The sequence below is a fragment of the Alternaria dauci genome, chromosome 1 (genome assembly GCF_042100115.1).
Source record: "Alternaria dauci strain A2016 chromosome 1, whole genome shotgun sequence".
Classification (NCBI taxonomy): Eukaryota; Fungi; Ascomycota; class Dothideomycetes; order Pleosporales; family Pleosporaceae; genus Alternaria; species Alternaria dauci.
In genome coordinates this window covers 1,551,177-1,578,939 of record NC_091272.1, presented here as the reverse complement: position 1 = coordinate 1,578,939, position 27,763 = coordinate 1,551,177, and the positions used below count along the sequence as shown (strand labels likewise).

The 27,763-nt window shown below is 53.2% G+C and overlaps 10 protein-coding genes across 10 annotated transcripts; 4 read left to right on the top strand and 6 right to left on the bottom strand.

Annotated features, from left to right (window-relative positions):
- Nucleotides 1-38: 38 nt before the first annotated feature.
- Nucleotides 39-1,014, top strand: ACET3X_000499 (uncharacterized protein; the record flags this gene model as incomplete). Its single annotated transcript, XM_069447802.1, has 2 exons — nucleotides 39-593; nucleotides 643-1,014. 2 exons carry the CDS (start codon nucleotides 39-41, stop codon nucleotides 1,012-1,014), a joined length of 927 nt encoding a protein of 308 aa, XP_069310741.1.
- A 648-nt stretch (nucleotides 1,015-1,662) lies between these two features.
- On the top strand, nucleotides 1,663-3,272 carry ACET3X_000498 (uncharacterized protein; the record flags this gene model as incomplete). The annotated part of the gene is made up of 2 exons (XM_069447801.1): nucleotides 1,663-2,435; nucleotides 2,501-3,272. The coding sequence occupies 2 exons, from the start codon at nucleotides 1,663-1,665 to the stop codon at nucleotides 3,270-3,272; spliced, it is 1,545 nt and encodes a 514-aa protein (XP_069310740.1).
- Nucleotides 3,273-5,106: 1,834 nt separating this feature from the next.
- Nucleotides 5,107-6,063, top strand: ACET3X_000497 (uncharacterized protein; the record flags this gene model as incomplete). The annotated part of the gene is made up of 1 exon (XM_069447798.1): nucleotides 5,107-6,063. One exon carries the CDS (start codon nucleotides 5,107-5,109, stop codon nucleotides 6,061-6,063), a length of 957 nt encoding a protein of 318 aa, XP_069310739.1.
- A 637-nt stretch (nucleotides 6,064-6,700) lies between these two features.
- On the bottom strand, nucleotides 6,701-7,597 carry ACET3X_000496 (uncharacterized protein; the record flags this gene model as incomplete). Its single annotated transcript, XM_069447797.1, has 2 exons — nucleotides 6,701-7,300; nucleotides 7,355-7,597. 2 exons carry the CDS (start codon nucleotides 7,595-7,597, stop codon nucleotides 6,701-6,703), a joined length of 843 nt encoding a protein of 280 aa, XP_069310738.1.
- A 607-nt stretch (nucleotides 7,598-8,204) lies between these two features.
- ACET3X_000495 (uncharacterized protein) lies at nucleotides 8,205-9,005 on the bottom strand (the record flags this gene model as incomplete). Its single annotated transcript, XM_069447796.1, has 2 exons — nucleotides 8,205-8,828; nucleotides 8,883-9,005. The coding sequence occupies 2 exons, from the start codon at nucleotides 9,003-9,005 to the stop codon at nucleotides 8,205-8,207; spliced, it is 747 nt and encodes a 248-aa protein (XP_069310737.1).
- A 1,926-nt stretch (nucleotides 9,006-10,931) lies between these two features.
- Nucleotides 10,932-14,549, bottom strand: ACET3X_000494 (uncharacterized protein; the record flags this gene model as incomplete). The annotated part of the gene is made up of 8 exons (XM_069447795.1): nucleotides 10,932-11,498; nucleotides 11,549-11,808; nucleotides 11,870-12,380; nucleotides 12,437-12,790; nucleotides 12,844-12,979; nucleotides 13,034-13,752; nucleotides 13,801-13,926; nucleotides 14,316-14,549. The coding sequence occupies 8 exons, from the start codon at nucleotides 14,547-14,549 to the stop codon at nucleotides 10,932-10,934; spliced, it is 2,907 nt and encodes a 968-aa protein (XP_069310736.1).
- Nucleotides 14,550-17,148: 2,599 nt separating this feature from the next.
- Nucleotides 17,149-20,459, bottom strand: ACET3X_000493 (uncharacterized protein; the record flags this gene model as incomplete). Its single annotated transcript, XM_069447794.1, has 4 exons — nucleotides 17,149-18,017; nucleotides 18,064-19,111; nucleotides 19,166-19,597; nucleotides 19,644-20,459. 4 exons carry the CDS (start codon nucleotides 20,457-20,459, stop codon nucleotides 17,149-17,151), a joined length of 3,165 nt encoding a protein of 1,054 aa, XP_069310735.1.
- A 591-nt stretch (nucleotides 20,460-21,050) lies between these two features.
- On the top strand, nucleotides 21,051-21,984 carry ACET3X_000492 (uncharacterized protein; the record flags this gene model as incomplete). The annotated part of the gene is made up of 3 exons (XM_069447793.1): nucleotides 21,051-21,257; nucleotides 21,311-21,708; nucleotides 21,756-21,984. The coding sequence occupies 3 exons, from the start codon at nucleotides 21,051-21,053 to the stop codon at nucleotides 21,982-21,984; spliced, it is 834 nt and encodes a 277-aa protein (XP_069310734.1).
- Nucleotides 21,985-22,249: 265 nt separating this feature from the next.
- Nucleotides 22,250-25,437, bottom strand: ACET3X_000491 (uncharacterized protein; the record flags this gene model as incomplete). Its single annotated transcript, XM_069447792.1, has 3 exons — nucleotides 22,250-22,401; nucleotides 22,459-25,357; nucleotides 25,414-25,437. 3 exons carry the CDS (start codon nucleotides 25,435-25,437, stop codon nucleotides 22,250-22,252), a joined length of 3,075 nt encoding a protein of 1,024 aa, XP_069310733.1.
- A 382-nt stretch (nucleotides 25,438-25,819) lies between these two features.
- On the bottom strand, nucleotides 25,820-27,496 carry ACET3X_000490 (uncharacterized protein; the record flags this gene model as incomplete). The annotated part of the gene is made up of 2 exons (XM_069447791.1): nucleotides 25,820-27,025; nucleotides 27,080-27,496. 2 exons carry the CDS (start codon nucleotides 27,494-27,496, stop codon nucleotides 25,820-25,822), a joined length of 1,623 nt encoding a protein of 540 aa, XP_069310732.1.
- Nucleotides 27,497-27,763: the final 267 nt, after the last annotated feature.

The window sequence follows — 27,763 nt, the reverse complement described above, 5'->3', positions numbered from 1 at the left end:
TTCCGCCCCCGCCCCATGAGAGCTCACAAACCGCCATCATGATCGCTCCTTCCTGCGCCTGGACTCGTGTTGGCTTGAGGCGCATGCCCAACGCCCCTTGCTCCCGGAACTCAAACTCCGGCACCAACTTCGACCGCGCACGCATACGCACACACGTCCATCCTTGCAATGTCACCCGGCGATGCCATGTCGACAAGTCGCACGCGGGCGGCCGTGTGACGGAAACCGCCAACTCGATTCCCGGGCCGAGCTGGCTCTGGCTTGAACCAATCATTGAACCTTTCCGCGCATACGGCCGCGTGCAACAGAGGAGGCCATACAGAACACAGCTCATATCCTCGCTCGTCATCTACTTGATCGGCGACCTGGTCGCGCAGAGCATCGCGCCTGACGGGTCCAAGCAAGTGCCGGAACTGGTCGACGATGCAGCGGAAAAGGGCTGGGTCCAAGAATGGAGCGACAACCGTGACTGGGCCCGTACAGGACGCGCCCTCGCCATCGGAGGCCTGAGCTCTATCCCATCGTACAAATGGTTCTTGTGGTTGTCCAACAACTTCAACTTCAGCTCAAAACTACTCTCCCTATCGACCAAGGTGCGTCCCCTCCACCCCTAATCGTCAATGCTTGCTCATCATTCAACAGGTCTTCATCAACCAAGCCTTCTTCACGCCCTTGTTCAACTCGTACTTCTTCGGCATGCAGTCGCTTCTTTGCGGCGCAACCCTGCCCGAGATGCTGGAACGGATCAAGAATACCGTGCCGACAAGCTGGTACAACAGCTGCAAACTCTGGCCTGCTGTCACAGCCTTCAGCTTCACCTACATTCCCATGCAATACCGAAGCATATTTGGTGGCGTCATTGCTATTGGGTGGCAGACATATCTCAGTCTGCTAAACACAAGGGCTGCAGCCAAAGAGGAGATGGAGCATTCAGCGACGCACGATGCGCCAGTAAGCGTGCGAACAACACAAAGGCTGGAGCATGGGCTGTTTAAGCAAAAATGCGCTGCGTAGGCTGCATCCGCTGCAAACCGACCTTGGAACACTCTGGACTCGTTCAACAAGGCCCACAACGCGGCTAGCGTTGAACCACTTCACTTGCTGAATCTCCAGCGACATATTTTTCTTATGTTTGATTGCGCAACTTTCCAAGATGGGTGCATTGCATTATAGAGACGGAGTTAGATTTGATTCGATTCGATACCATGGGCGCTGCACAAACGACGCGCAAACACATCAGTCATAACATTGGCATGTTATCAACACCTCAACATATCTCGTTTGTTTCCGCTAGGCCTTGTCAACCCTAGCCCATGGCCCACTCAGCAACAGGAGTACGCCGGTTCTCGGCCCGCGGCGTTAGCAAGAACCCACGAGGATCCCACTCTGCCCCCATTCTGCTATGCCAACCGGACGTCATTTAGACAAAAGAAGGCCCTCGGGGTGGGAGGTTTTACTACAGTTGTGGTTGCTGTCTGAATCAGGAGCAAGAACCGTGGCAAGCGTCGTGTGATGTCATTATGTCGACCATTGTAAATATGAACTTCAAAATAATTAATGGGCCGCTCACGCCACGCTTTGTGTCGCAATATAATTATCGACTTCTTGACAGACTATTATAGTTTCCCTTTCGTTATTTTTTCTAAGATACCCTGTTCCACCATGTCTTCTTCAGCAGACCAGCGCATAGACGAAGAGTCGTATGCATCATGGCGCCAACGCTCCGAACTCGAGAAGATGGCGGATTTACCCCAGGCTCTGGACGACGAACTCGCGCGTCTTGATAATCAATTTTGGATCTCTAAAGCCAAACTCAAAGAGATTGTTGGCCGCTTTCGTGAAGAGCTGGAAGAAGGTCTCGCCAAAGACAACCAAAACATCCCAATGAACATCACTTGGGTGCACAATCTACCAACAGGAAAAGAGAAGGGCACGATATTGACATTGGACCTCGGTGGCACGAATTTGAGGGTTTGCAAGGTGGACTTGTATGGAGATGAAGAAAGAAAAGAAGGAGGCGGAAAACATGGCATGGAACAGGAACAATACAGGTTACCGAAAGAGCTAAAGACCGGAGATTCCGATACCCTCTGGAACTTTATTGCAGAAAAGGTCGAAGCTTTCATCAAGAATCGTAAATTGGACCAGCAGTATAGCGCGGAGAAGCCTATGCCACTGGGGTTCACTTTCAGCTATCCAGCTACACAAGAACGTATCGACCACGCAATCTTGCAGACATGGACAAAGGGGTTTGATATAAAGGGCGTAGAAGGCGAGGATGCTGCGGAGCAACTCCGAGAGAAGCTACAAGAGAGAAAGCTACCAGTCGACTTGATCTGCGTCATCAACGACACTGTCGGTGCGATGATCGCATCTGCCTACAGCGATCCAGAGACCATCATAGGCGGCATCTTTGGTACAGGATGTAATGCAGCGTAAGAACTGTCCCTGTACGAAATACATGTGAGACATGCACTGACTTTTTACTCGCAACTGTTAGGTTCATGGCCAGCCTCTCCAGCATCGCAAAACTAGACCCAAATGACGAAAGAATCACAGATGCATCATCCCATAATGGAGCGACAAAGGGGGAAGAGAAGATGGCCATCAATTGCGAGTATGGCGCTTTTGACAACTCGCACCGTGTCCTCCCTCGCACGAAATACGACGAGGAGATCGACGCAGAAAGCCCTCGGCCTGGCGAGCAAACCTTTGAGAAACTCTCTGCTGGTCTGTATCTAGGTGAGATCTTCCGTCTCATACTAGTCGACCTCTTAGATCGCGACCTCGTCTTCAACCACGATCCAAACAAAGATACAACAAAGTTGCGTGAGCCATACAGCATAGACACGGGTTTCCTTTCCCAGATTGAAGACGACGAGTCACACAAGTTCACCAAAACACGCGAACTCTTCCAGTCTACACTCTCCCTTGAGCCATCAGACGTTGACATTGAAGTCTCACGCCGACTGGCCGAGATGATCGCGGTGCGCGGTGCCAGGCTATGTGCTTGTGGTGTCGCTGCCATCTGCACTAAAGAAGGTATCGAGAAGGGCCATGTGGCTGCAGATGGCAGTGTAGCAAACAAACACCCCAAGTTCAAGAGAAGATGGGCTAAAGCTTTGGGTGAGGTGCTAGGGTGGACGGAGGAGGAATGTGGAGAGGGCGGAGGTCCAATCATCATTACCAGTGCTGAGGATGGGAGTGGGCTTGGTTGCGCTATCATTGGCACTATGGAGTTGGAGAGAAGGGAAAAGAAGAAAAGTCATTGAGGGATAGGTTATGGGTGTGGCAGATGGGAGGTTGAGAATACGGCATTGTGGCTGTGCAGTACGTGTTACTCTAGACTGGAACAGACTGTCTTTATTAGAATGACAGTACCAAAGATGGTATTTCCTCGGACAAACAAACAAAGTGTCGTTTTGATGTTGAATGAATCGAGAGTAATCATGATGCGCACATCTGCTTGTGTAGCTACGTATGTTGATCTACAAGAAGACGCAGATGACATTGCCGTCCAAACTCTCAAAGACCATGTTTATCACATTATACGGGTATTATACGTCACCAAACCTGCACTGCAGATCCAGATAGTAATCAACAATTCGCAAATGTTCCTTTTTTCCTGATCCGCTTGTGGTACTACAGCGTGACTTCTGGTGTCTGGACAAGGCACCATCCGCTTGTGGAGGCCATGCGATTCTAGAGTAGAGACTTCGTTCAGCTGAGCGCCATAGACGGTTTCTCCAGATCTTAGCTCATGGCTATGTCCTGGGAGCAACACTACCGGTATTCGGTTCCGGTCGGCGAGCAGGTCAAATCTTGGTACAGAAGACGGAGAGATCAGCACGTGTGCCCTGTATCTCCGGTGTTCCTATAACAACTCCCAGTTCTCACCTTGCTTTTGATGCTGTTCTCCGCGATCGTTCGCATGGCGCGCTAACATGTCCGGATCTAGATGCCCTGAGATCTGTCATGGACCCTGGACACAATGCCAAACGGCGCTAGTCGGCGATCTCGCTCACTTCCTCCCACGGTTCACCCACATTCAGACACACAACTCATCCACGGAAACCAGCACGGCACGTCGCGCCCCCGCAACCAACCAGCGATCTGCTTCACCAGCAACGCGCCGTCATAAACTAGTGTTGCAAAAAGACGTGGGACCTGGTCACGATGTGCGGTGTGCTGTTGGTTGTACCGCTGGCAGAGTGGTGGTGGACCCACAGGAACGGGTGGCATGAGGCGTAAAAGTGATGTATGATGACAGGAGGTATCGACAGGTTCCTTTTTCAGCTTTTTTGGAATATCCGGGGCTGTAGGTGTCGAGGCATGCAATGCACCGGTTGAGAGGTGGTGCACGTCCAAGCGTACCGGTGCGGTGAGGCAAGTTGTCGGCGAAGTTGCGCAGATGCGTTGCTGCAGAAAAGGCGGTATATAACCTGAAACCGACTTCAGCGGTCAACAGCACAACGAATTGTCATGTCAGGCTACCGCGGCTACCACCACAGCGACGATCATCAAGCCTACACCGGTCTACTCCAGCACACCTGTTGCACCCCCGGACCCAATAGCCGAGCACCATCAAATCACAAACACATGTCTGGAGGAGGCTTTCAGGTCCACACCGCAACTCCAATCCGCAAGCGGGAATACATCGGAGTCACATCCGCGGCCTGGGCACGCGACCACACCCACGCCATCACAAGTCAAATGTTCGCGCCAACACCATATGACTGCACCACGCCCCCATGGCTGTCGCAAACCAGCCCTTTTCCGAATTTCCCCGTGCAGCAAACATCGACCAACACTTTGCCGACTTCGCATTTCGCGCCAGACCCACGTCTCCCACGACCACCGCCTCGTGAACAGCACCTGCAAGATGACTTGTTCTATGCATTCACACGAGACGCCTACTTATCCAGTGAGACAACCGCCGCGAAAAACGTAGCACGGCATTTGCAACCATATTATCCTCCAACAGTGGGCACCAACCGTACATTACCATTACCAAGGTACACCAAGCAAGCAACACATCACCACAACACCTTGCAATTCTTCACACCCTTTACAACACTCACACCTGCGATACCAAACGCCTTCAACATGGAGGTCACAAGCAGACCACTGCCATCACTCCTGCCTCACTCCGCCCCCATGGCCATGGCAGCGAAACCAGCGAGCGCTGCTCCCTGGTCATTTCCCAACCTCAAGAAGAGGCGTCGTCGTCGAGCAAGCCAAATCTTCAACATGAACTTCAGCTTTGGCTTTGGTTCTCGACGAAAGAGTCAAGACCAGTCGCCTGACATTAGTCCGCGAACATCAATATCATCGGCCTCAGGCTCCCCAAGGTCAGAGATGGAGCAAAGCTCCAAGAGACAGAGAATCGATTCGAGAGCATCAGATGCCGAGGTGGTGTTCTCAACCGAGCAGAGCATCAAGGTTCCGGAACCCGCGAACCCAGCGATAGTCTTGTCACGATGTGACAGCACAGGTGAAGTGCATCCAGGCCAACTCGTCGACTTCACCAGCAAACCCGTTCCCGTCGCACCGGAGCCTATTGTGATTCCTGCTCCTCGACAAAGAAGTCCTGCAAGCGAGTTCGAGCTTCGCTTGAGTAGCGACGCATACCACGACTACCTCGCCACGTCTCAACGACGGAGATCCTTCCCTGCCGGCGAGTGGGCAGCAAGACGGGTCCGTGACGAGTTCCAGATGCTGCACAAGCTCGAGAAGGTTGAGACCAAAGCCGAGGACCCTTTTAGGAGGTTCAGAGAGTCTGCACGGAAGAGGATATGCACAGTGGAACGAAAGACCAAGGCGTCGACACCCACTCCTTCCACCACCACCATCGCACCAACACCAACCATGGACGATGCATCAAGTGTGCCATGCGAGCTCCGCCGCACACCAAGCGATCCAAGCACCGAGGCCTTCCTCACCCACATCCGCGCCAGCCTCGAAGCGAGGAAGCGAGAGAACAAGACGGGAGAACGCTGGCGTTCCTATCCCGTGTTTGCCGACGAAGGCGAAAAGGGATTCCTTGATGACGCACCGCTATGACGGTAAACCTATGTATAACATTATTACGAGAGATTATGAGCAGCGGCTAGCCGTTTGGAAGACGACTTTGCATATCGATATTGGCGTTTTTGAGGGTGGGAATACCCGTGGTATATCCACAATTTTTAGCGTGCATTTATACCCAGGGGTCAATCGGCAAGCTGACCTCCCGATGAATGAATTGATATGATTATTACTATAGCATGACTTGCTGCTTCCTTGTTCTCAATGCTTCTTTGTCTTTCTAGTTTGTGTCTCAACATTCTAGTCTACAAGGCACCCACGGGTATACTCCATGGATGCCACATCGATGATTCCAAGAGCATAGCACTGCCGTATGGTGTTTTCAAATGATCCGTTGTGAGGATGGATGTGACGGCGGTGATGAGCGAGAAAAAGAAGAGGTAGAGCGTTACGCAAAAGGCGGTATAGAAGATTGATCGCAGCATGGTCGACTGGTGTAGCATATAGAAATCCGACGTGCTTGCGTGCTGAAGATGGAAAGAAAAGGAGGAGGCAGAGAAGACACAGAACACTGTTGAACGATAGAGCACGAATGTGGAAGCAGAACATCCAGAAACGAGTATATACGTCCCACGACACGCATATCCGCGAGGAAGACTTATGCATCCCATTCTCACCTACTCTTCCACCGCACCCCTCCAACCCACTTGACCCATCCCTCCACACTCTCCCTCTTCTCCACGTCCTCCTCCACACCACCCCTCTGTATCAACTCGACCGTATAAAAGCTCTTCGCCAGCTCCTCATTCCCAGCCAGCCTATGCACAAAACTGTGACAAGCCCTACACAGCCACGCCACGCTATTCAGCTTATCTTCTGTATGCCACCCCCGCTTCCTCACGCGCGCATGTGCCGCTTTAGGAATAAGATGGTGGTACGTCAACGGCACCCAGTCTCTGCTGCACAGCTCACATGCCGTAGCACGCGTGCTGCTCCATATGGGCGGTGGCGCGGTGACGGCAGAGAGGTAGGTTGAGAGGAGAGGGGTGAGCAGGTTGTGTTGGTCGATGGTGTCGGAGGAAGGTGGGAGGAGGCCGTAGCTTTCTAGGCTGTCGATTGCGGTGGGTGGTATGCGTTGGAGGAGGGTGGTGTATGTGGAGGCTGAGAGGGGGGTTGTGTAGAGGTCTTGGAGGTTGGACGAGTCTTTGAAGACGGTGTGCGTGAGGGTGCGCAGTTCGTGAGGTAGGGATGGGAAGATTATGGTGCTTAGATACTGGATTGTTTGTCAGGGAGGTTCTGGATGCGTGCGTGTGTGGTGATGGCGTACTTCGATGAATTCACCCAAGTCTTCGGCATCTGTGCCTTCATCGCTTCCACCAATGTTTGTCGCTGTAGATTCCTGCCTCACGACTTCACTCTTCCCGCTCTTTGATCCTTTCTTCGCATGACGTTTCTTCTTCGGCTTCGGTTTCTCGATGGGTGCAGCTAGAGCTTTGATGATGGGCTCGCTCATGCAGTCGCGGAAGGTCTCGTAGTTGGATTGCTCCTCAGCAGGGATTGGTTCAGCCATGTTCAATAGAGGCGCAATGCAATGCGTAGATAGACAAAACACTCTGGACGTGTATGCGCATCACTGAAAACACCAGTGGCGCCATGGCGACGTTCAAATAGAGTGGAGCGAGTGATGACGGAGTCGTGAACTTTCGCGTTCGCGAGGCGAGGCACTAAACTGGCGGGGAGCAAAAGGGCGTCTTGGGGGCTTATGGCGCCCATACGGACTCGTATCTGCCGTCAAAGCTACGAGATGCCATGCCGTATGAACGTCGCTTGACGATGAGATGCTGTGGTTCGCTGTATGCGGTGCGTTAGTTTGTAGTCCATAGTACATCAGGCATGAGGCAGCAAAAAGTAGTTTCTGGTTCGTGAACTCTGGTCATATTCGTCTATTCTTCGGAGCATGCGGTATGTCGCATGGTGGCCGCCATGCCGTCTTCTGACTGCTTTCATCATTCCATCATGAGCATTGATTAGCTGCTCGAAGCAAGATGGCCACTCGCGGAGCATGCAGCCCACCAGCACGCAGCCACATGCGCTCGGACATGTACACTGGCGGTCTGGCGCTGTAGAGATGGCTTGCGACATCACCAAAGCTCCGTGTCTAACAACAAGTGTCAGACTTAGGCCTTCTTCTTGCCGCCCTTTGCAAGGCGTTCGGCCTTGCCCTTGGCCTGTTCTCGCCGCCTGTTCTCACGCTCCATGAGCTCCTTCTTCTCCTTCTCCAGCTCAGCACGCTCTTCTGCCTCGGCCTTCTTTCGTGCAGCCTCAGCGTCCCTGCGCTCGCGAACCAGCCTCAAGCGCTCCAAATCGGCTCGCGCCTGCTCAGTCTTGCCCTCAGCGTGTAGTTTGTCGTATCGATCCTTGTTGGCCTGCGCCTGGAGAGCCTCGCGCTCGCGGCGAGAGAGCTGCGAGAGGTCCTGCTGCTTTCCCTTTGCCTTGGCGGCGGGTTCAGCCTCGGGATCGACCGGTGCCTTTGCGGCTTGTGTACGGGCTTTCGCAGTATGGTTTGGGTTCGCAGGCATATCGTCGTCTTCTTCTTCCGAGGAGTCGGTGGGCATATCGCCTGCCTCGGGGGTCTTCTGTGACTTCTTCGCAATCGCGGCCGCCTTGCGCTTCTTTGCGAGCTCACGACGCTGCTCACGCGTCAACTCTTCTTGTGCGGGCTTGCCATCCTCCTCGCCGGACTCTTCCTCGTCGGATTCTTCTTCTTCAGAGGACTCTTCGTCGACTTTGTCGGGTTGCTCCTGTAGTACTGTGTTAGATGGTGATTGTATACTTTGGTTACCGCAGGCACTCACACCCCACATGCCAACGACCTCGCCATCTGCATTCAGCGGTTGTAGGTCGCGCGAGAATTTCTTGCCGCCTCCGCGCTTGACCTTGTTGAATTTGCCGCCGCGGCCTCGTCCTGCTGAAGACATTTTGTGTGTCTGGGTTGTTGTGTGCAAGTTAAGTTGAGTTCACAAGGACGAGTGATGTAGTCGAGGAAGTATGAGTCTGTTCAACCACGGCTCGTTAGCCTCCACCCCACGTTATGCATGCAGAGAGACTCTTTGTTCACCTTTTGCAACCAATAATTCACTCTGATTGTCTCCTTCCAAAAGAGTCACTCCTACAGGCCATCGACAAAACCCCGCGCCCTCGCCCAAATTCCCCTGCCCCACTATCCTCGTCACACCCAACGCGCCATTCTTGATTCGCTCAGGTGACCCATGCTCTCATGCTAACCCCTTTCACTCAAGCGTTCCTTAGTCATCCGAAATCTTCGCAGCCATCAAAATCAACGCGTCGCGCGATCCTCTTCTGCTCATTAAAACTGAATACCCCATTATTCACTCTGTGTCTTCCACCTCAATGAAGATTTGGAGGGGAAAATGGAGGTTAGAATGATCATGCGTTCGCTTACCCCCTTCTCTTCTGCGCTCTGCGCTGGTGGAGCGAAGGTAAATATTTTGGACGGTACATATTTTTGCTTGCATGTGATGCTGCGCTTGGGACGGAAGCGTGTAACGGGCTTGCTATCGGCTCTCCGCGTGTGCTGAAGCTGTAATGGAAAGCTGGCGGCGTTGCTACTCGACCTTCGGCGTGAAACGTTTCCTGATGATGGTTTCGCGAAGCGCGCCCAGGCAAGCTATCTAGATCGTCAAACCACCATCTCCTATCGATTCTTATGGCATCTTTACCTTCGATCGGTATGTTGTCTGTGTCATGCTCAGAGCTCTGCGACAGTTCTCGAGTTTCTCAAGTACGAGGAAAAGCTGGCCGATGACTCCGAAGGCTGTTGCTTCGACTTCACACCTACCCCGTTCCCATGGACGGTTACCTTAAGCGACGCTTCTTTGGCTTGTGAACAGTTTTGTAATGCAAACAAACGGCAGTTGTCTCTTTAATTGGCGCAAATACCCGAATGTCCAAGGCAGAAACCCCTCCTGCACCCGGACCGCCGACTCACTCTCTACCAATTAGTCTTTTCCGACAGTTTCAGAGTCTATTTAAAACATGTATCTTGACTCCGGCTACCCCTTTGCTGGTTTCTTCCTCAGCTTCGTACTAACACGTTCATTTGGCCAGCTCCTCTCTAGTACTCTGCCAAATACGATCTCCGACCCTTGATAAGACCAACAACGATAGGGACCCTGGCTCTGAATGCCCGGTAGTCATACTGAATAGGACAGTCTGCGCCGGATTGCAGCGATCAGCTACGAAGAGATCCAGACTCGAAAAACGCTCGAAGGCCCACGATAGCTTCGGCAAGTTCACGGCCAAGCAGGCTGCATATCACCTTCTTCAGAGTCGACGCCTTCCTTCGCCGTATCAGAACCGTCCCCCAATTCTGTCGCGCTTAGGATATGCAAGCTGGAACTGGCAAAAGTTCGGTATCTGGGTTGTTGGCCTAAAGAACAAGGTAAATACCGTACTGAGTTCTGCGACTGCCAGGATCTTGGACACCCAAATAAACTGGTGAGCTCTATCAAAGAAAGAATCTCGGCCGCACTGGTATTACTATTAAGTTCTGTAGCTTGTCAACAGATACAGGAGGGTTGAGGGCTCAGGCGCAACATCACAAAGCACAAAAGCAGCAAGCTTAACTTGACCATACCCATTTTGCTCTACCGACGATGGGTGAGGTAAGCTATCGTATTTCCTAAAGACCTCCTAGGACCGTAAAAGTTGGGTATCGCAAAAGAAGATTAAAGAGAATACCCAGATCCCTACCTTTTGATGCACCATGGAAGAACTCACGCCATCGCCGCAACTAACTCATTTGTGTTTCCAAACAGTCTGATCGCCATGGTATCACACCATCCTATCCAGCGAGACCCGCTAGAGCGAACCTCTTTCGTGATCTAGATGTACCACATGACATCCTTGAGTCCACGAGCGTTCTGCATCTCCATCAGAGGAGCGATCTCAAAGTTCTGCTTGGACGAGCCTGTTGAGGACTGCTGGTCGACCTTAGACTCCTTCTTGCCGGAGGAGACCGGGTTGTCGTTGAGATGCGCGCGGGAGCGATCGGCGGCCAGGTGGGCATAGTAGATAGCAGGATGAAGAGAAACCGGAGTAGTGGAGCGAACGTATTGGTACGAGTGCTCGAAGATGAACTGCTGGAGCTCGGCAGACAGCCACTCACCCTCGTTGAGGATGCACTGGTAGTGGATGGGGCGAGCTGTACCTTTGATGGCGACGTGTGAGCAAAGGTAGAAGTCGAACTCGAAGGGATGAGTGCAGCCAGACTCTACCAAAGTACCAGGAAGTGGGTTGCCGTTCCTATCGCCCTTCTCAGGGAAGAAGCGGATGTGGTGGCGCTTGCCGGCGATAACAACAGTGAACTTTGGGATCTCCTTGCAGCCCAGCTTCTTGAAGCATTCCTTCATGTCATGGACTTCCTCCTCGAGAACGGCTGCGTATTGTCCCTGAGAGGAGATTAGTAAACGAGTGTTTGCCATGGACATATGCGACGTACCTCGGACACACCATCGCGGATGTAAAGCACACGTTGAGGAGCTTTGCCCTGACCGATCTTCTGCATCCAGTTCTTGGCCATGAAACCGAAGTGCTGCTCGATGTTGGATGTGGTCACCATCTCAACACGGTTTCCGTTGGTCTGGACCTCAGCCCAGTATCGAGCAAAGTGGACGTCGGCGGAGACCGTGATGGCGGCAAACGATGCAGCCTCACCCGAACCGGCTCCAGGAGCAGGATGAGAGACGTCAGCGCCAACGACTACATGGTTCAAGATGTCAGTACTTGTTTCACACGCAGATGGTACAGGGATACTACTTACCCATTGTCGGAATCGATGCGGACTTCGGGGCGATCTTGGGGATGAGCTGAGATTTCGCAACGCTCGTTGCACCTCCCAGTTTGGCGTTGACTTTCATGCAGACATTGGAGATGTACTGCGGTGAAGCTGACATGACGTGCTTCGCCTGGAGGACCTGCGAAGCCACACCAAAGCGGATGTCGCAAGACTTCTTGATACGGCGGTATACATCGACGTTGCGGTCGTTGACGACGAATAGGAGCAGGTTGGGCGGCATCGCGTACTTGTTACCTGTCTGGATCCAAACCTTCTGAATCATCTCACCGCCGTCAGCAAGGTTGCCAGGACCCATCCACGGCTTCTTGCCATGTTGAGGATGAGAGGCAACGAGACCGCCGTGGGCTTCGTAGATCTGTACAAACTTCTGGACGAAGGCCTCGATAGCTGGAGGAGGAGGGCTGCCACGTCCTTGGACGCAGCACACACCCCATGCCTTGATTGGGCGCTCTTTGTTGTTCATGATGAACTTGCGCTGTGAAGGTTATCAGTAAACTGTCTCGCTTGAGTAGTGCGGTTTGCAGAACTTACTCCATCGAGCCTCCATCGACCTGCGATCATGTCTGCAGGCTTGATGGTAGCCTCCTTGGATCCGGGTGCGAAGTGGACGTTGGGTGAAGGAAGAATACGAGCCCGCACCTTGGCGGCATCTGGGTTAACCTTCAAACCATAATGGCGGAGATAGGGATCAGTTCCCCAATTGAGAAGTCGAACACCATGCTGAACAGCAGCCCAGCGCTCCTTGGGAAGGGTGACGGCGAACCTAATCATTTGGGACGTCTGGGTGTCGCTCAATTTGGTGGTGTATCGCTGGTTTCCGTCGATCTTCAAGACATCGATAGGCATGTAGACAGGCTCCTTGCGGATCTTCTTCGTCATCTTGACCTGGTATGGAGTCAGTACATATCTTTTCCAGTTCGTCCAGGAACATCACTAACCACAGGAACTCCAGCCATACAAGTGACATTGTACTTCTTCTTGAAGTACTGAGCCACGGAAATCTTCTTAGAGCGATCATCTGGATCGGGGAAGGTGGCGGTAGAAGCATCCAAATTGACGAACTCATCGATGGTCCTGAGATTCGAAGTTAGCACGGGTCTTCCATGTATTGCCAGGCGGAGCTCTTACCATTGTGTAGGTTCCTTTGTGTGTGTAGTGGAAACTCCAACTTTCTTGAACTTGCGGAGGTCCTTCTTGAGCATCGAACCTTTCCAGTCGCGCAGGGCGGTCTTGTACATGGCTGCAAACTGAGGTGGGGTACAGTTGAAGACCTGTCCGATGGCGCGAGTGAGCTCTTGAGCACGCCAGAAGGTACCATTGGCGACGTCGACGTTGACAGACAAAGACTTGTTGAACTTGTCATCCAAGACGGGACGGAGAGAGGCGAATACACCCTTGAAAGCCTCAACACCGCCGCCAAGGTCGAAGCGAACCTCTCCGCGCTGGAAGAAGGACTTCTTGATCTGGGTGTATTGTTGGGAAGGCCACTCGCGCATGACGTGATCGAGGAAGTTGATGGTGTCGATGCATTCGGAGGACCAAGAAGCTTGACCGCTGAGGAACGCGTTCAGACCAATGAAGTCAACTTGGCGTGTCCAGCGGACGTGGATGGTATGCTTGTTGCCACGCGCACCTGGCTTGGTGGGACGACCTTCCTCTTCGTCGAGATCGACAGTGATGCGGGTGTCATCACGAGGCAGACGCTTGCCGGACCATGCCAGCTTGTTCGTGTCCCAGACCCACAGGTTGTTGGGCTCACCAAGCTCGGACTTGACACCACGGGAGTTCCAGATCTTCTTCAGCAGGACGCGCTTTGTGTAGTCGAGAGCGTCTCCGCTGTAGTTGAGCTTGACAAAGTTAGCACCAAGTCAAGATCAAGGGAGGAGAATACTTGCATCGTACTGGTGGACCACTGTATTGGGAGCCTTCATGACGTTGAAGGTGTTGAGCATGACATTGGCAGCCTTACCGAACTGGTTGAAGTTCTTGGGGCGCTGAGGAAGGGAACCTGGAATGGTGATCTTGTGATCGTTAGCAAAAATAAGGTTGTCGTGCCTCGAGGTGTAGAGGGAAGTATTCTGGTAGAAGCGACGGGGAGGGTCATCTTGGCCAAACATGATGAAGATGGGATATGTGATAGGGTTTTTTGAGACAAGCGAATGACTGAATCCAAATGATGTTTTGGAAAGATAAGAATTTGGGCAGGGATAGGAGAACAAGCGGCAAGGTTTAAAGTCTCTTATGCTCACAGCTCGGGTTGCGCGACCATACCGATGCTGATGCTTACGATGCGAGCCCGAAGCTGTTTGCATATTCGACAGTGTGGAGATGAGAGATGTGTTTGTTCGGGGACGGATGTATGCATGCGCGATGCACATGCAGGCTAACACATAGGAACGTTTGTACTTACGCCGCGAGCCTGGTACCAACCGGCCATACCAAGGAAATCGGAGATGTTCTTGAGGTCTCGAGGATCGGAGTAATCAACGGGAACGCGAACATTGGGATCGCGGTTACCGTCAAGACGAGGAATGGACTTTGGGGCGGAACGCTGAGTAGGGTCGCGAGACTGAGAGGACGAGCCATTGGACGAGCCGTTGGACTGCTTCTCCGCCTGCGCGCGCTTCTTCGCTGGACCTGCCATTGCGGACTACGGACTATAGAAGCCATGTGAGCGATGTTCGTAAATGAAGAGGTGTTTGCCAGCTGTGCCGAACGCGACATGAGGCTAGCACGATGACGGAGACACGTACCTTGATCTCAAATCGGAGTCGCGTGAGGGACTTGCGTTGAGGGCGTGAGCGTTTGAACCAGATCGCAGATCGGGTCTGAAGCAAGTCAGTAAAGTCCAAAAGTAGGAGCTGAGCACCTATGTGCTCGAAGGAAGATTGCGAAACAAAAGAGGCGTATGGCAGAGTATGGGAGAGGGCGGCATACAGAAATTGCAGTGTCGTTGATGATGGAGCAGAGAGGATGGGAAACAAAAGGTGAGGTGGGCAATGTTATGAAGAGCTTCAAAATGATGCCAAGGCGGGGTCATGAGATTGCGTCAAAACAAAATGAGCAAGAGCGATGAGATTGCTGTGGTGACCGCGCTGGCAAGTGCGGTGACCGCGCGGTAGGTACCGGGAACTCAACGTGATGTAGAATCCGCAACAGCACTGCGGTAGTGCGGTGCCACTGGCGACGATGACCATGACGGAGAGGAACAAGGAAGTATGTTTGGCTAGGAACTTACTCGAGGATGAAGAAAGCGGAAGACTGCCTGCAATGATGTTGACTGAACTGCCTGCAGCGAGGATCTTGAGACCGGCTCTTGTTGTTGAAGAAGGTATGCTTGTTGCTAGTAGAGTAAAAGAGGCTTGTAGAGGATAGAAGGCTTGTTCCCTTAGGAAGGTTGTCAAGATAGCAAGGGAAGATGTGGTGATTGTCGTTGTAGTGTGAGGTAGAGAAGAGGGTTGAGGCTGTGGATGGGCAGATTTATATGGACGGGCACACTACGCTGTACACTAGCTCGTGATGCTCGGGGAACAGATCGGAGTTGTATACAGGTGAGAGATGAGGTTTCAGTGGGGCTGGTGCTTGTAGACGAAGTGAGAGTCGTGGGATTGTAACCCTGTTGACGTGGCGCCGGGTGTGCAATGACCGCCTTTTGGGGCCTGGTGAGAGACCATCTAAGAGTTGTAAAAGCCAAGCCGGTGGTGGGATTGCCAGACAAGGTTGCGAAGCTTATGCCCGGTGATACAGGAAATCTAGCGGAAGCCAGTGGAGCGAGGAGCAGGTGCCATGTCAATCTCCGCGAAACCTGGGATGAGAATCTGGAGAGAAATTCCCACGACATGCGTGCCACTCAGTATATGCGAGAAGAACGATAACCCAAAAGGAAATCCCAGATGTTGAGATATCGAGGTATAAAGAAAGCAATTCAGAACAGACTTCCACAGTATCGACCAGAGCACACTGACCAACATCACCACCATGTGTAACTTCTACTTGCCGAAGGGGGGGATTCTTTTCGGCCGAAAAGATGACTGAAGACCAACGGAGAACACGCTCAATGGAGCCCTACCATCGAAAAAGTAAAAGAGAAAGACCAAGAACAACGACTCGTTCCACCATCGACACCAGGACAGATACTTATTCGCTAGATATGCGCAATGAGCAACCCCTAAAGATCACCAAAGGGTGTATGACGCCAGCTTACCTGCCCAAGTACCCTTGCGACCTATTTCGCATCCAACTCTTGACAGCGATTCCAGCACGGATAGGAGACCATCGATCCATCAACATGCCTGATTCAGGAAACGTTGTTGAATGTACAGACTGCAGTTCCATTGACCAATAACTGAATACTCTCCACTGGGCACTGCGTTCTATCCCAAGCTTTTGTACACGACGACCCCAGTCAGAACTCCGCATCTGGTAAACTTCAAAGACTGTACTGCAAATCGATGCTATCAATCGGCGACGAAGCAGGACATTATCCCGAAAGTCAAGGCACGGCACTCGGACATGTTGTGTGCACGAGTATGTGCATGTGCGCAGTACGGGAGAAGGAAGGAAGGATGAATGGCGGAAGGCGCGACGTTGTTACTTCGGCCGCTACCGGTAGCATGATGCCGAGTGGGGCAGTGAGCCATACGTAACGTTACATACCCTTGACAGGCAATACCGCACTGTGGAAGCTAGGAAAACAACCGTCACCAGTACATAGTATACATCGCAGTAAATCTTCAACATTAGCAACTCTCTCTCGTCGCAAGCAAAGTATATATCCTGTCAGCACCCCCCAAAACACATCACAGCGAAGAGCAGCATGATAGACCAATCTCATCCAATTCCCCAAGGATATCTAAGAAAACAGACTACAAGTCTTCAGCTCAGATTTTGATAAAAACAAAGACCACCAGAAGGCGCTCTCAAACCCAACGCCTCGCTCACACACAGAGAGGCCGAGACACAGCAAAAAGCCCCACCAGACCCCAATTAACAATATCTCAGACTGACCACCCCTTCCCTTCCCTACACCTCTCAATGTTCCATAGAATTCAGTCATGAAAAGCTTGCCCAGTTGAGTAGAGAATAACAAACGCCAGCCCATGCAATGCTTTGATCTACGCGGGACCAATTTTTCTTTCGTATGTAGACAATCCGGCTCTCTTTTCTCCAATGTTCACGCAAGACTATACCCGAGGTGCATAGTCTAGCAGTTTAAGAATGTTCAGCAATTCGTACAGCCCATTCTATTGGCCCCAACCGTTTGCGCCAGCCATCGCCGGGTGCATCGGCATGTGTCCGCCATTGCCGTACTTCTCCTGTATGCTCTGTAGCTGTTGTGCCGTTGTCGGTGTAGTGCCCCAGCGCTGCGGCTGTGGCGGTCCCTGGCCTGGAGGAACTGGGATAGCAGCGACGTCACGCAACAGGGCCACCAAGCCATCAGCCTTGAAGCGCGTCTCCTTGTATGTGTGCGCAGGAGGAATGATCCCGAGGAGGAAGTTGACTCCACGAGGCAGAGGTGGCGGGCCTGGAGCCTGACCGACGGGTGTGGCACCGGTCGTGGCTAGGTTGCGACGTGCAGCATCGAGACGGCGACCTGCTGCGCCCTTGAGAGGTGACTCGCCGCGAGCAAGCTTGCGGGGCTGTGCCATCTCGTCTGAATCGTCTAGAGGGCGCTTCGGTGAGTTGGTCACAGGGGCAAGGTTTCCAAGATGTGGGGAGTTTGCAATGCCGGGAGATTGAAGGCGCTGCTGCTCGGCTACGATCTGTGGTGGTATCGCAGGCATCGGCTGTTGCGGTTGTTGTTGCTGCTGCTGTTCCTCAATAGAGGGCATGACCGATGGCATGACTGGCTTCATTTGCGTGCGAGGCGAGATTATGTGACGAACGGAAATAGGGTCGAAGGTCGGGCCTGCGAAGCGCTGCGAGAAGCGGTGCAGGTGAGGATCCTCGGGAAAGAGAGTCGCCATGCGCTGTTCGAGTTTTGTAATCTGAGCCAGCTCGCCGAACTGGGCTTCGTAGTCGTGGAAGAAGACGAAAAGCGACTTGGCCCTATGGACGGTCTCGGGCTTAGCCGTGAGCTTGCCAACAACTGTCTCAAAGACAGCACGAGCATCTGCGTATGTTAGTTTTGGTTCTACAGCACGAATTCATAGACTTACTAGTCGAGTCATTAAGCTTGATGAGATGCTTGATGTACTCCAATGCGAATTGCTCGTCCTCTGGGAATAGCTTCATGCCTCGCTCAAAGATCTTCTGTGCAGCCGGTTCCTGATAACAATGGTGCTCGATGAGCGCACTGGCAACATAGGCTTCACTGAGCAGCTTGCCCTTCTTGCGAGCCTCTGTGAAGATACCACGGAAGCCACCAATCTCGCCTCTAGGATCTCCCTTGCCCTGGACACGGCGTATAGCCCGCATCAAAGCTATCCATGCGTACGTGAGCGTCTTCTTAAGGTTTTGTGTCTGCGCATTGTACCCGGCGGACATGGCCTGGAGTTGGAGGTTAAAGGCGTCCTCCTTTTCTTTCAAGCGTCGCTGCTGCACGACCTCGTCCTCGTCGTCAGCGTCTTCGTTTTGTTGTGCGATTGCGCGAGCGGCTTCGTCGGCAGCCTTCTGTGCCTCGAACTGCTCTTTCGCGCGCGAGATGGAATGCTCCTCTCGTTTCTTGACTTGCGCTGTCAGATCGTAGATGGTGTCCAAAAGCCTTTGGTATGGCTCCCGTACAGCTTTGCCCTTGGCTACGATGCCTGCCTGACCGTCTTCGAAGTCGGTGCTTTGCTCGACCTGATTGGCCTTCTTGAAGGCTAGGAGACAGCTCTCGGGGTTTGCATCAATGCCGTCGTTGAGGAACTTGTCGCCTTCAGCCTGGAGGTTGTTCTCGTAGCACCACTCGGCTGCTTCGTACCAGAGTTCCGGCCAGAAGCGGAGGGCCATGAGGGCATTCTTGTACAGATGAAGAACACGCTTGTTGTACAGCTCCCGGTTGTCAGTCATGCATTCAACAGGGTCACTCTTCTCCCACTGGATCCAGTTCTTCCATAGCTTTACTTGATTCATGTACTCTTCGTAACCGTCGAAACCGGCAGCGGGTGGAAGCTTAGGCAAGGTGGTTCGGTTGACGCCCCTCGTGATGTTGTTGTCTAGGACGTTGATCGCGCTGCGTGCAGTCATGTAGGAAGGCGACGTCTCTTGAAGTTGTTTGCGACCCTGCCACTCGTGTTAGTATCGTCGACGCATCAGGCAGAGCGTGGCATGACTCACCGAAACCTTGTTCACGCTCATTTCAAACTTGTCGTATTCTCGCCAAATCTCCAGGGTGGCGTTGTGTGGTACTGAGACGGCGCGCTGGTACACCTTCCGCAGAGTATCCATCTTCTGCATGTCCTGCCAGCTGCTGCCACCAAGGACACCTGGACCAGTCTTCAGCATCTCGATGTAGTCAAGCCAGAGCTTGCCAGCATGAACATCGAAACCGACAGAGGTGAGCACGAACTCGTAAGCTTGTGTGACGGTCTGACGATTCTGGCCATTTTGGTCAGTGGTGAGGTTGAAGCGCCGGCGGATGAAGTCGATGTAAGCAGAGTAGATGCCGAGATATTGGGCTGAGGGAATGGAGCGGCCAAAGAGCTGCTCAACCCTTGGCAGTTCGTCAAGCTCAGTCTCAAAGGCAATGTACTCGAGCCATTGCTCGCCCTAGACAAGTTAGCACGTCACATGAGATGACAATGGACCTGCTTACTGCTGAAGGAAAAACCTTGAGGAAGCGCTCAAAGACGGCGCGTGCATCGTCGTGCTTGTGTCGCCTACGGTGCTCGTCGATTAGACTCAACCACGCTTCGATGTCACCACGCGGATCTTCAGCAATGCGATCTTCAAGAATACCCACTCGGTCCTGAGGTAGACGAGCCTTTGGCAGAGAAGCAGACACAGGAGCTGGAGTAGGCGGAGCCACTGAGGGGCGTGCTGAAGCAACAGTCATGACGTCTGGAGCACCTGGCTTAGTAGCGTCTGCAACAGGCGTACTGCCGTTAGGAAGAGAAGCAATAGAGGGAGCAGGCTCATTGACAGCGACAGAAGCAGAGATGGAAGCGGGAGCCTGATCTTGTGCACTATGTAACTGTACATCTGGGTTGGGAATGGTATTTTTTGGAGAGTTTGTAAAAGATGGCTGGGGAGTCTCTGAAGCTCCAGCAGCATTCAGTGTAGCATTGGCCTCTTCTGGCTGCACAGCGGGCTCCTCTTCCTCGTCCTCGCTCTCGTCGACAAAACCACCCACAGTTCGCGGTCGCTTGGACTGCGGCGCTGCGGAGTCTTCTGCAGACGTCTGAGTGGGCTGGGGCTGCAGCCCATTCTCGCCCTCGGTACCGGCGGGCCGTGGTGAGTTTGCGCCAGACTCGGGCGGCATCGATGCCGACTGGTACGAGTGCGGCGAGTATGTGGCGGCCGGGTCGTACTCGTCCTGTCCGGAGGGGGCGTCGTTCATGGTGTAGCCGGCCGAAGGGTCGTATTCGTCCTTTTGCGCTTCGAGGAAGGCGAGCTCAGCGTCGTCCGCCATGGCTGTGCGTGCGTGGGCGGGTAGGTGAGAGCTGTGGTGAGAGCTGTCGGAAGCGGTCGGGAAGCAACAGCGGGCGGTGTATTACAATGTGCGCAGGCGTGGTTGTGTCGTAAATAATGCGTCTCTTTGTCGCGTGGTTAGTGTCTAGAAGGAGCGTCGAAAGGCGCGCGCGAGAGAGGAAGCGGAAGGCGTGGGGGAGGCCTTGACGGGTGCTCTCGGCAGGTGCAAAAGGCGCGCAGATGGCTTCCAAGATGCGCGCGGGTCGTTGGGATGATGCGCCGTTCACCGTGGTTGGGTTGGGCGGGCGCGTTGTCTAGAGATGATAAAGGTTGCGAGTCGGCGCTGCGGGCTTACTCTCGGCGGCCGCCTGTCAGCCTCGTCCTTGGCACTGGCGCTCAACGGCGATGTCATAGCCAGGTACCGAACACATAGCCAAACATTCACTGCACCTCCGGACGATTCACGCGCCCCTCCCCACGATGGAAGTTTGGGACTCGCGGTGACACACACACACACATCCCAGACGCGTACTCGAATTCCCCGATTCCCAGCACAGCATTGCGCCTGCCTACTCTCTGGAGCCCATCCAGCATGAACCCACACATCTCGCTCCCAAGGCCAACAGGCGGCCCCTCAAACTTTGGATCCACCCCATCGTCACGGCGGAGCGAGGTCAAGATGCCGCGCTTCTTCAAGCGCATGTTCAAGTTCCCCCAGATGGACTTTGAGATGGCCATTTGGGAGATTATGAGCCTGATCATAGCACCCAAGAAGGTGTTTCGGCAAATCTACTATCATGCATGCATTCCCAGCCTCTGCTGTGTGTTGCGCGCTCAACTAACCATGTGCAGAAACAAACCACCAAGACATACCACCGCCCCGACCCGTCCTTCACATACCTGCTCTCCTTCTTCCTCACCCTCACATCACTTGCGTGGGGCTTCGCATACGCCGATGGCTTTACACAGACCCTTCACATAACCATGGTCTTCATATTCGGACACTTCTTGGTGCTATCGCTGTTGATTGCGACAATGTTCTTCTTCCTAGTCGGCCGGCTACTGGGTCCCGACAACACATTGCTGCCTGGGCGACGGAGAGGACTGTACAACTTGGGCGAAGACTCGGGCAAGGAAGAGCTGGAGTTTGGCTACTGCTGGGACGTCGCCATTAGAGCATTTGTGCCAGTCTGGGTGTTTCTCTACGTTGTGCAGTTCCTGTGCATGCCATTAATAGGCACCCACCACTGGTAAGACTTGACATACCATCAGCTAGAACACGCTCTGACAATTCCAGGTTCTCACTCCTACTCTCGAACACGCTCTACCTCCTCGCGCTAAACTACTACTTCATCATAACGTTCTTGGGCTACAAGGAATTGCCCTTCCTACACCACACCGAGCTCCTTCTCGTTCCCGTGGCTGTCATGGCGATACTCTGGTTTGCGTCGCTTTTTGGCTTCAACATGGCGACACACTTTGCGCCGGTGCTATGGACCGGTGCCAAGTTGCGGAAGCACATCTGATACTATGCGCAGGGGAAAAACGTAGGGGATGTTCATTGCACATGAAGCACGTCTGGAATTAGGCATTGGCCCATCCTGGAATGCAAATGATTTAGCGACACAGCGACCATCTTAGATACATAGCGAGCGCGTGCTCAATACCACCTAATGTCGTAACAATCGGCGTATCGATATATACATTCATTCATATACATAGATACACGATGGATGGGACCCATCGACCCTCAAATAGTCTACGCTAGTGTACACACGGAGCTGCACTATCTTACAAGTTCCTCTTCTCAAACTTCTCCTCGTAACACTGGATGCGATCACCAACCTTGAAGTCTTCCCAGCCTTCAAATCCGATACCACACTCGGTATCCTTGCGCATCTGCTCCACATCCTTCTTCTGGTTCTTGAGCGACTCAATCACACCTAGACGGATCCGTTAGCATATTTTTCATCCCCAAACTACAAGCTGTAAAGACTTACCATCGTAAACAACGTTCTCGCCACGGAGTACCCTGGCCTTGGTACCCCTATCAACAACACCATTGCGGACCTTGCTTCCCGCAACCTTCATCTTCTTCTTGCCGCCCAGACTAATCTCAAAGACTGCTGCGACTTCCACTTCACCCGTAACCTTTTGGGTGACTTTTAGCGGGAGCTTCTCTGACAGCAAATCTTTGACGTTTTCAACGACGCGGTAAATAATGTTGCTGTCCAGGATCCGAACACCCTTCTCCTCCGCTAGCTTGGCTACATGGTTAGGGATCGTGGTGTTGAAGTTGATAATGTGACCCTTTGCGTCGGAGGCGTGCGAAATGTCGAATTCAGAGGGCGCGCCAACACCGTGGCGGAGGATACGCGTCGACACTTCTGCATTGCCGAGTGCAGAGACGGAGTCCATGACTGCTTCCACAGAGCCAGACACATCACCCTTGATGATGAAGGAAACAACTTCGGGCCCAGTCTCTTTCTTGTCAGCGACTACGGCTTCCTCACCGTTCTTGATAGCTTCGGCAGCGGCTTCTTCAGCCTCGCGACGTTCGGCCTCCGCGCGGCGAGCTTCATTGATGGCTTCCATGTCACGCGCCATCTGCGCTCGATCGGCCTTCTCGCTGCGGAGCTCAGTCACCGAGGTAGCGTGTTGCTCATCCTCTGCCTGAAGCACCTCGTCGCCAGCGATGGGTTGATCGCGCCAGCCGTCGATTTCGACAGCCATGCCAGGTCCCACTTCCTTGACCACGGCACCAGCCTCGTTGCGCAAAGTGCGTACGCGCGTCCAGGTAGTTCCTGCAACAAGTGCTGTACCCTGGCGGAGAGTACCGCTGCGAACGAGGACGGTGGCCACACGTCCAGATTTCTTAGTGGTACCCTCGAGAACCCATCCCTCGACCGCGGCTGTGGGATCGGCGCGGTGGTCCAGCATCTCTGACAACGTTGAGATGGCTTCTTCCAGGTCCGGAATACCCTGTCCAGTCTTTCCGCTAACACAGACGGCTTGGATGTCACCCCCAAAGTCCTCAATCTCAATACCGTGACGACCGAGATCAAGCTTGACAGCATCAGGGTCGGCTTGCGCCTTGTCAATCTTGTTGATGGCAACAATCATAGGCACATTCGCGGCTTGTGCGTGCTTAATGGCTTCGACTGTCTGGGGCATGACAGAATCATCCGCAGCAACGACCAGCACCACTATGTCTGTCACGTTGGCTCCACGGGCGCGCATCGTTTCAAACGCAGAGTGACCGGGCGTGTCGAGGAATGTAATCTTCTTTCCGTTTGCCAGAGGTACACTGAACGCGCCAATGTGCTGTGTGATGCCGCCAAATTCCGTAGCCGCCACACTGGTCGAACGCATGTAGTCGAGAATAGTCGTCTTGCCGTGATCAACATGGCCCATGATTGTGACAACAGGCGGCCGCGCAGGAAGCTCAGCGTAAGCTTCGGGCTCTAGAGGCGGTGCAGGATGGAGGTCGCCATCGTCTTGCTCTGACTTGAAAACTGGCTCAAAGTTGTACTCTTGCGCGATAAGACCAGCATGCTCCGCGTTCAAGATGTGGTCATTTTGAACATCCTCGAACCCAAGCTCGTTCAGCTTCTGCACAAAGTCTTCCACCCTCAGCCTCAGAGCGCCCGCCAGGTTGGCTACACTGATGTACTCGGGGAGCGATATCGGCGTGGGCTCGTTCTTCGCAGATTGTGCTGCCTTCTTCGCCTCAGCTCGTAATCGCTTACGTTCTTGCTTGCTGACCCGTGGCCGATCTTCCTCCTCCTCTTCATCCCGTTGTATGCGCCGGCCCCTGCCCCTGTTGCCGCCTTGTCGCCGCTGGGGCTCCTCATATCGATTCTTGACCTCTACTGCCTCGTCAAAAGCAAAGCGACTTCGCCTTCTCTCGCTCTCCATGTCATTGCGACGCCTGTTGTCTTCTTCCATCTGCACCTGTGCCGACGGTTCGATTTCCAGGTTGCCTTTGGACTTTTGCACCCACGCCTCTGCCGCATCCGATATCGATTCCTGGTAACGCTGAGGTGGTGTGTATGTTGTCGTCCTCTGTTGCGATCGTTCTTGTGGCGGCCGCTCGCGGAGTGTGGGTTTCGTTGGACAGGTGTTACTCATGTGCTCCTTGGAACCACAGTGGAAACACGTTCTTTGGGCATTCATGTCCCTTGCAAGTGGTTGATATGGCTTTCGATTTGTAGACCCATCACCCAACAGCCTGGATATCTCATCTTGGTCCATCATCTTCCTTTGCGGCGGAGGTCTCGAAGCGTGGGGTGACCTTTGGTCGTCTAATTCGAAGGGTGTGCGTCCAGTCTGTGGTTCATTTCGTCGTCTCAGGTGGGCTGAGCCAAATGCTGGAGTGTTGACGGGCGGTCTTGAATCCATGTTAACAGTATAGCGACTCTGCGCTGGAGGTCTATACTCATGGCCCCGGTCGTTCACCGTGTTTCTCCGGATCCCAGGTCCGAAGCGGTCTCTGCTCTGATTCCGTACCGGCCCGTCGAAGACGCCACCTCTGTTCATTGTGCGCCTCTCTGGCTGGGCTTGCCGTGACGATTGCGATTGCGATTGGGACTGTGAAGGTGTTTGTGATGCCAGTGCTGCTCTCATCCTCTCTGCCGGCGACATAAATCCTCCCTGTTGTTGCGGCGGAGGGGCATATGGAGCGCTGGCTGCCAATGCTCGCCGCATGAGTTGTGCCTGCGACAGCGGCTCATCACGCTCATTTGCATCTTTGTATATAATGCCCTCGGCCGATTGCGGGGCTCTGCTGGACGAGTTGAGCTCTCTGCGTTGGGTAGCGTTGGCGGATGTAGCGAGCGTATTCGAGACGGCTAACTGGCGAGTGGCGCAGAAGATGCAGATGTCGCGGGTTGACGAAACCTGCCGCTGTTAGTCGAGACATGTTCAAAGGTCAGTCGACTTGTATCAATCCTCACCCGGAGTCCACGCGCTCTCCTCATATTGGACGATGTGGTGCGTAATGGTTCCGAAGATTGTTCGAGTGTATCAAAAGTTTGGCCCTGTCCCGCCGGCGGATCCTTGCCTTGCCCATCACTTACTAGCGCAGCGCCACAGCCTCCCGAGCGGCCATGCTCTTCGCGGCGCAAATGATTCACTATTTGGCATACCAAGTCTTGGACATGGGATATCATTCATTCCGATTAAAGCAAGAGATTGAATACTTCCGAGAAAAGCAATGAGCAATTCTTTTTCTTCTCCGCACACATTGAGATGCACAAGTAGACTATCTGCCATTGCCTCAGTACCCAGGTATTGCACCGAATGAGAGGCTTGGAAAATAAGCATCCTGTGATTGCGCCCCAACTCCCATGTCCAACACACCTACTCCCTAGCCTCCTTCATGCGAAGCTTGACACCATCCGCCGGCGAAGTCGTCAAGTTCAACCAATTCCTAACGTAGCCCATGCCACCCTTCTCCACTGGCTCCCAACTGTTCCCAACACTCTCAATGGTCTCGAATCTCTGCACCAACCTTACAATGGTGTATCCAGCTTCCGTCAGAGCAAACTGCTGACCGATGCAGATTCTTGGACCACCGTTGAACGGGAGATACTCCCATCCACTCTTCCTGCCATTCCAGCGCTCGGGTTTGAATTCGTCAGCGTCGGCACCCCAAAGGTCTTTACGACGATGCATAACGTATACGCTGTAGTCTACTTGCGTGCCCTTCTTCACATAGACGCGTCCTGTGCCGTCTGGGCCGCCACCGACAGGCAGAGTGGTATCTTTGAGGGCACGGCGACCATCGATAGGGACCACTGGGTAAAGACGCAGAGTCTCGTTCAGAACCCACTGCAGATAGTTGCATGACTTGAGGCCCTCAAATGTTATCTCCTGTGGGTTGGAGTAGGTACCAAAGGACTCCAGGACGATGTTACGTAGGTTCTTGAAGGCATCCTCGTGCTGTGACAGCACCATGAAAACATACGACAGTAGCGACGCTGTAGTATCACGGCCGGCTAGGAGAATTGAGATGCATTGATCTCGAAGCTCAACGGGGTCGCGTGTCGACTCCGCAAGTGCATCAAGGAAGACGTATCTCTGCTTGCCATGCGACTTTTCTTGGATAGGGCTTTTTTCTTTCGACAACGCGCGTTGGACGAAATGGTCGATGAATGCGTGGCAGCGTCGGCAGTGTTCTTTGAATTCCTTATTGTAGGCGAGCCAATAAGCTTCTTGCAGTCGGCTAGCTGTAGCGATCGTGCCCTGGGCCTTGTCGAATGAGATGGTAAAGTCTCGTTCGCTCACAGCCATTGGGGGTTTGCTGGACTTGTATTCAGGCAGTCCCGCAAGTTGAGAATCAACAGTTTCGCCAAAGAGAAATTCTGTGGCGCTATCGATGGTCAGGCGGAAGAAGAGTGGCTTGAGATCTGTGACATCTGTCCAGCCGTCCGAGTTGGTGTGAATTACTCGCATCATGTTCTGCACATGCTCTTCTTCGAGGTCCAAATCGCTTACCTGTTCTCGCGCAAACTGAGGCCGAAGTAGTGATCTTGAATGCGCCCATTTCTCGCCGTCGGTAGAGAACTGCTGCATGTCAGCATCTGATATGCTCGTAGCACAACTTGTAGCAATGCTTACAATACCGTGACCAAGCAGTGGAAAGAAGTTTCCATTTCGCCTCTCTCCTAGTCCAAAGTCTTTGAATTGCGTAGCCAAGATAGCCTGAATGTTTCTCGGTTCTACCGTGAAGAAGGACTCGGCACCCATCATGTTCTGGTGGAATGTGCTGACGACTCGGCCCTTTCTGGCACTTACGTCATCGATTTGTTCTTTAAAATACTGTGGTAGACGAGCTTGTTGGTCTGCCACGAGTACTTCTGCCATGTTCTGAACCCCGAGAGGATCAAACGGCGATTGCTTCTTTGGATGGGCAGGCAAACAGCCGAGTTGACGCGCTGCAGCAGCATGGCGGCGTGAAATGATGATCGAAGAGATGATCCTGTAGAGGACAAATGACACGCCAGCCCAAGCAGCCAAGAGGATAGTGCTGTGCATTTTGGAGGCGACTCTCTGCTGTTAGAAAGGGTGGTTGGAGGTGAAAGGGTATTGTTGATGAGCAGCAACTTTGCAATGAGTTGACCTGTTAAAGTATGGTAATTTGCCAGACTACACCCTGTCACTAATGCACCGGGGTCCCTCCGGCGCTTCCTCTGCATCGTTTGTTTGGGTACTTTGCCACAAGGACTTGCACCTGTTCACGGCCCCCTTGGCTCCTCAGAATCGTCATTGTGCACTAGTCGTGGGGGGGGGGGGGGCGGATAG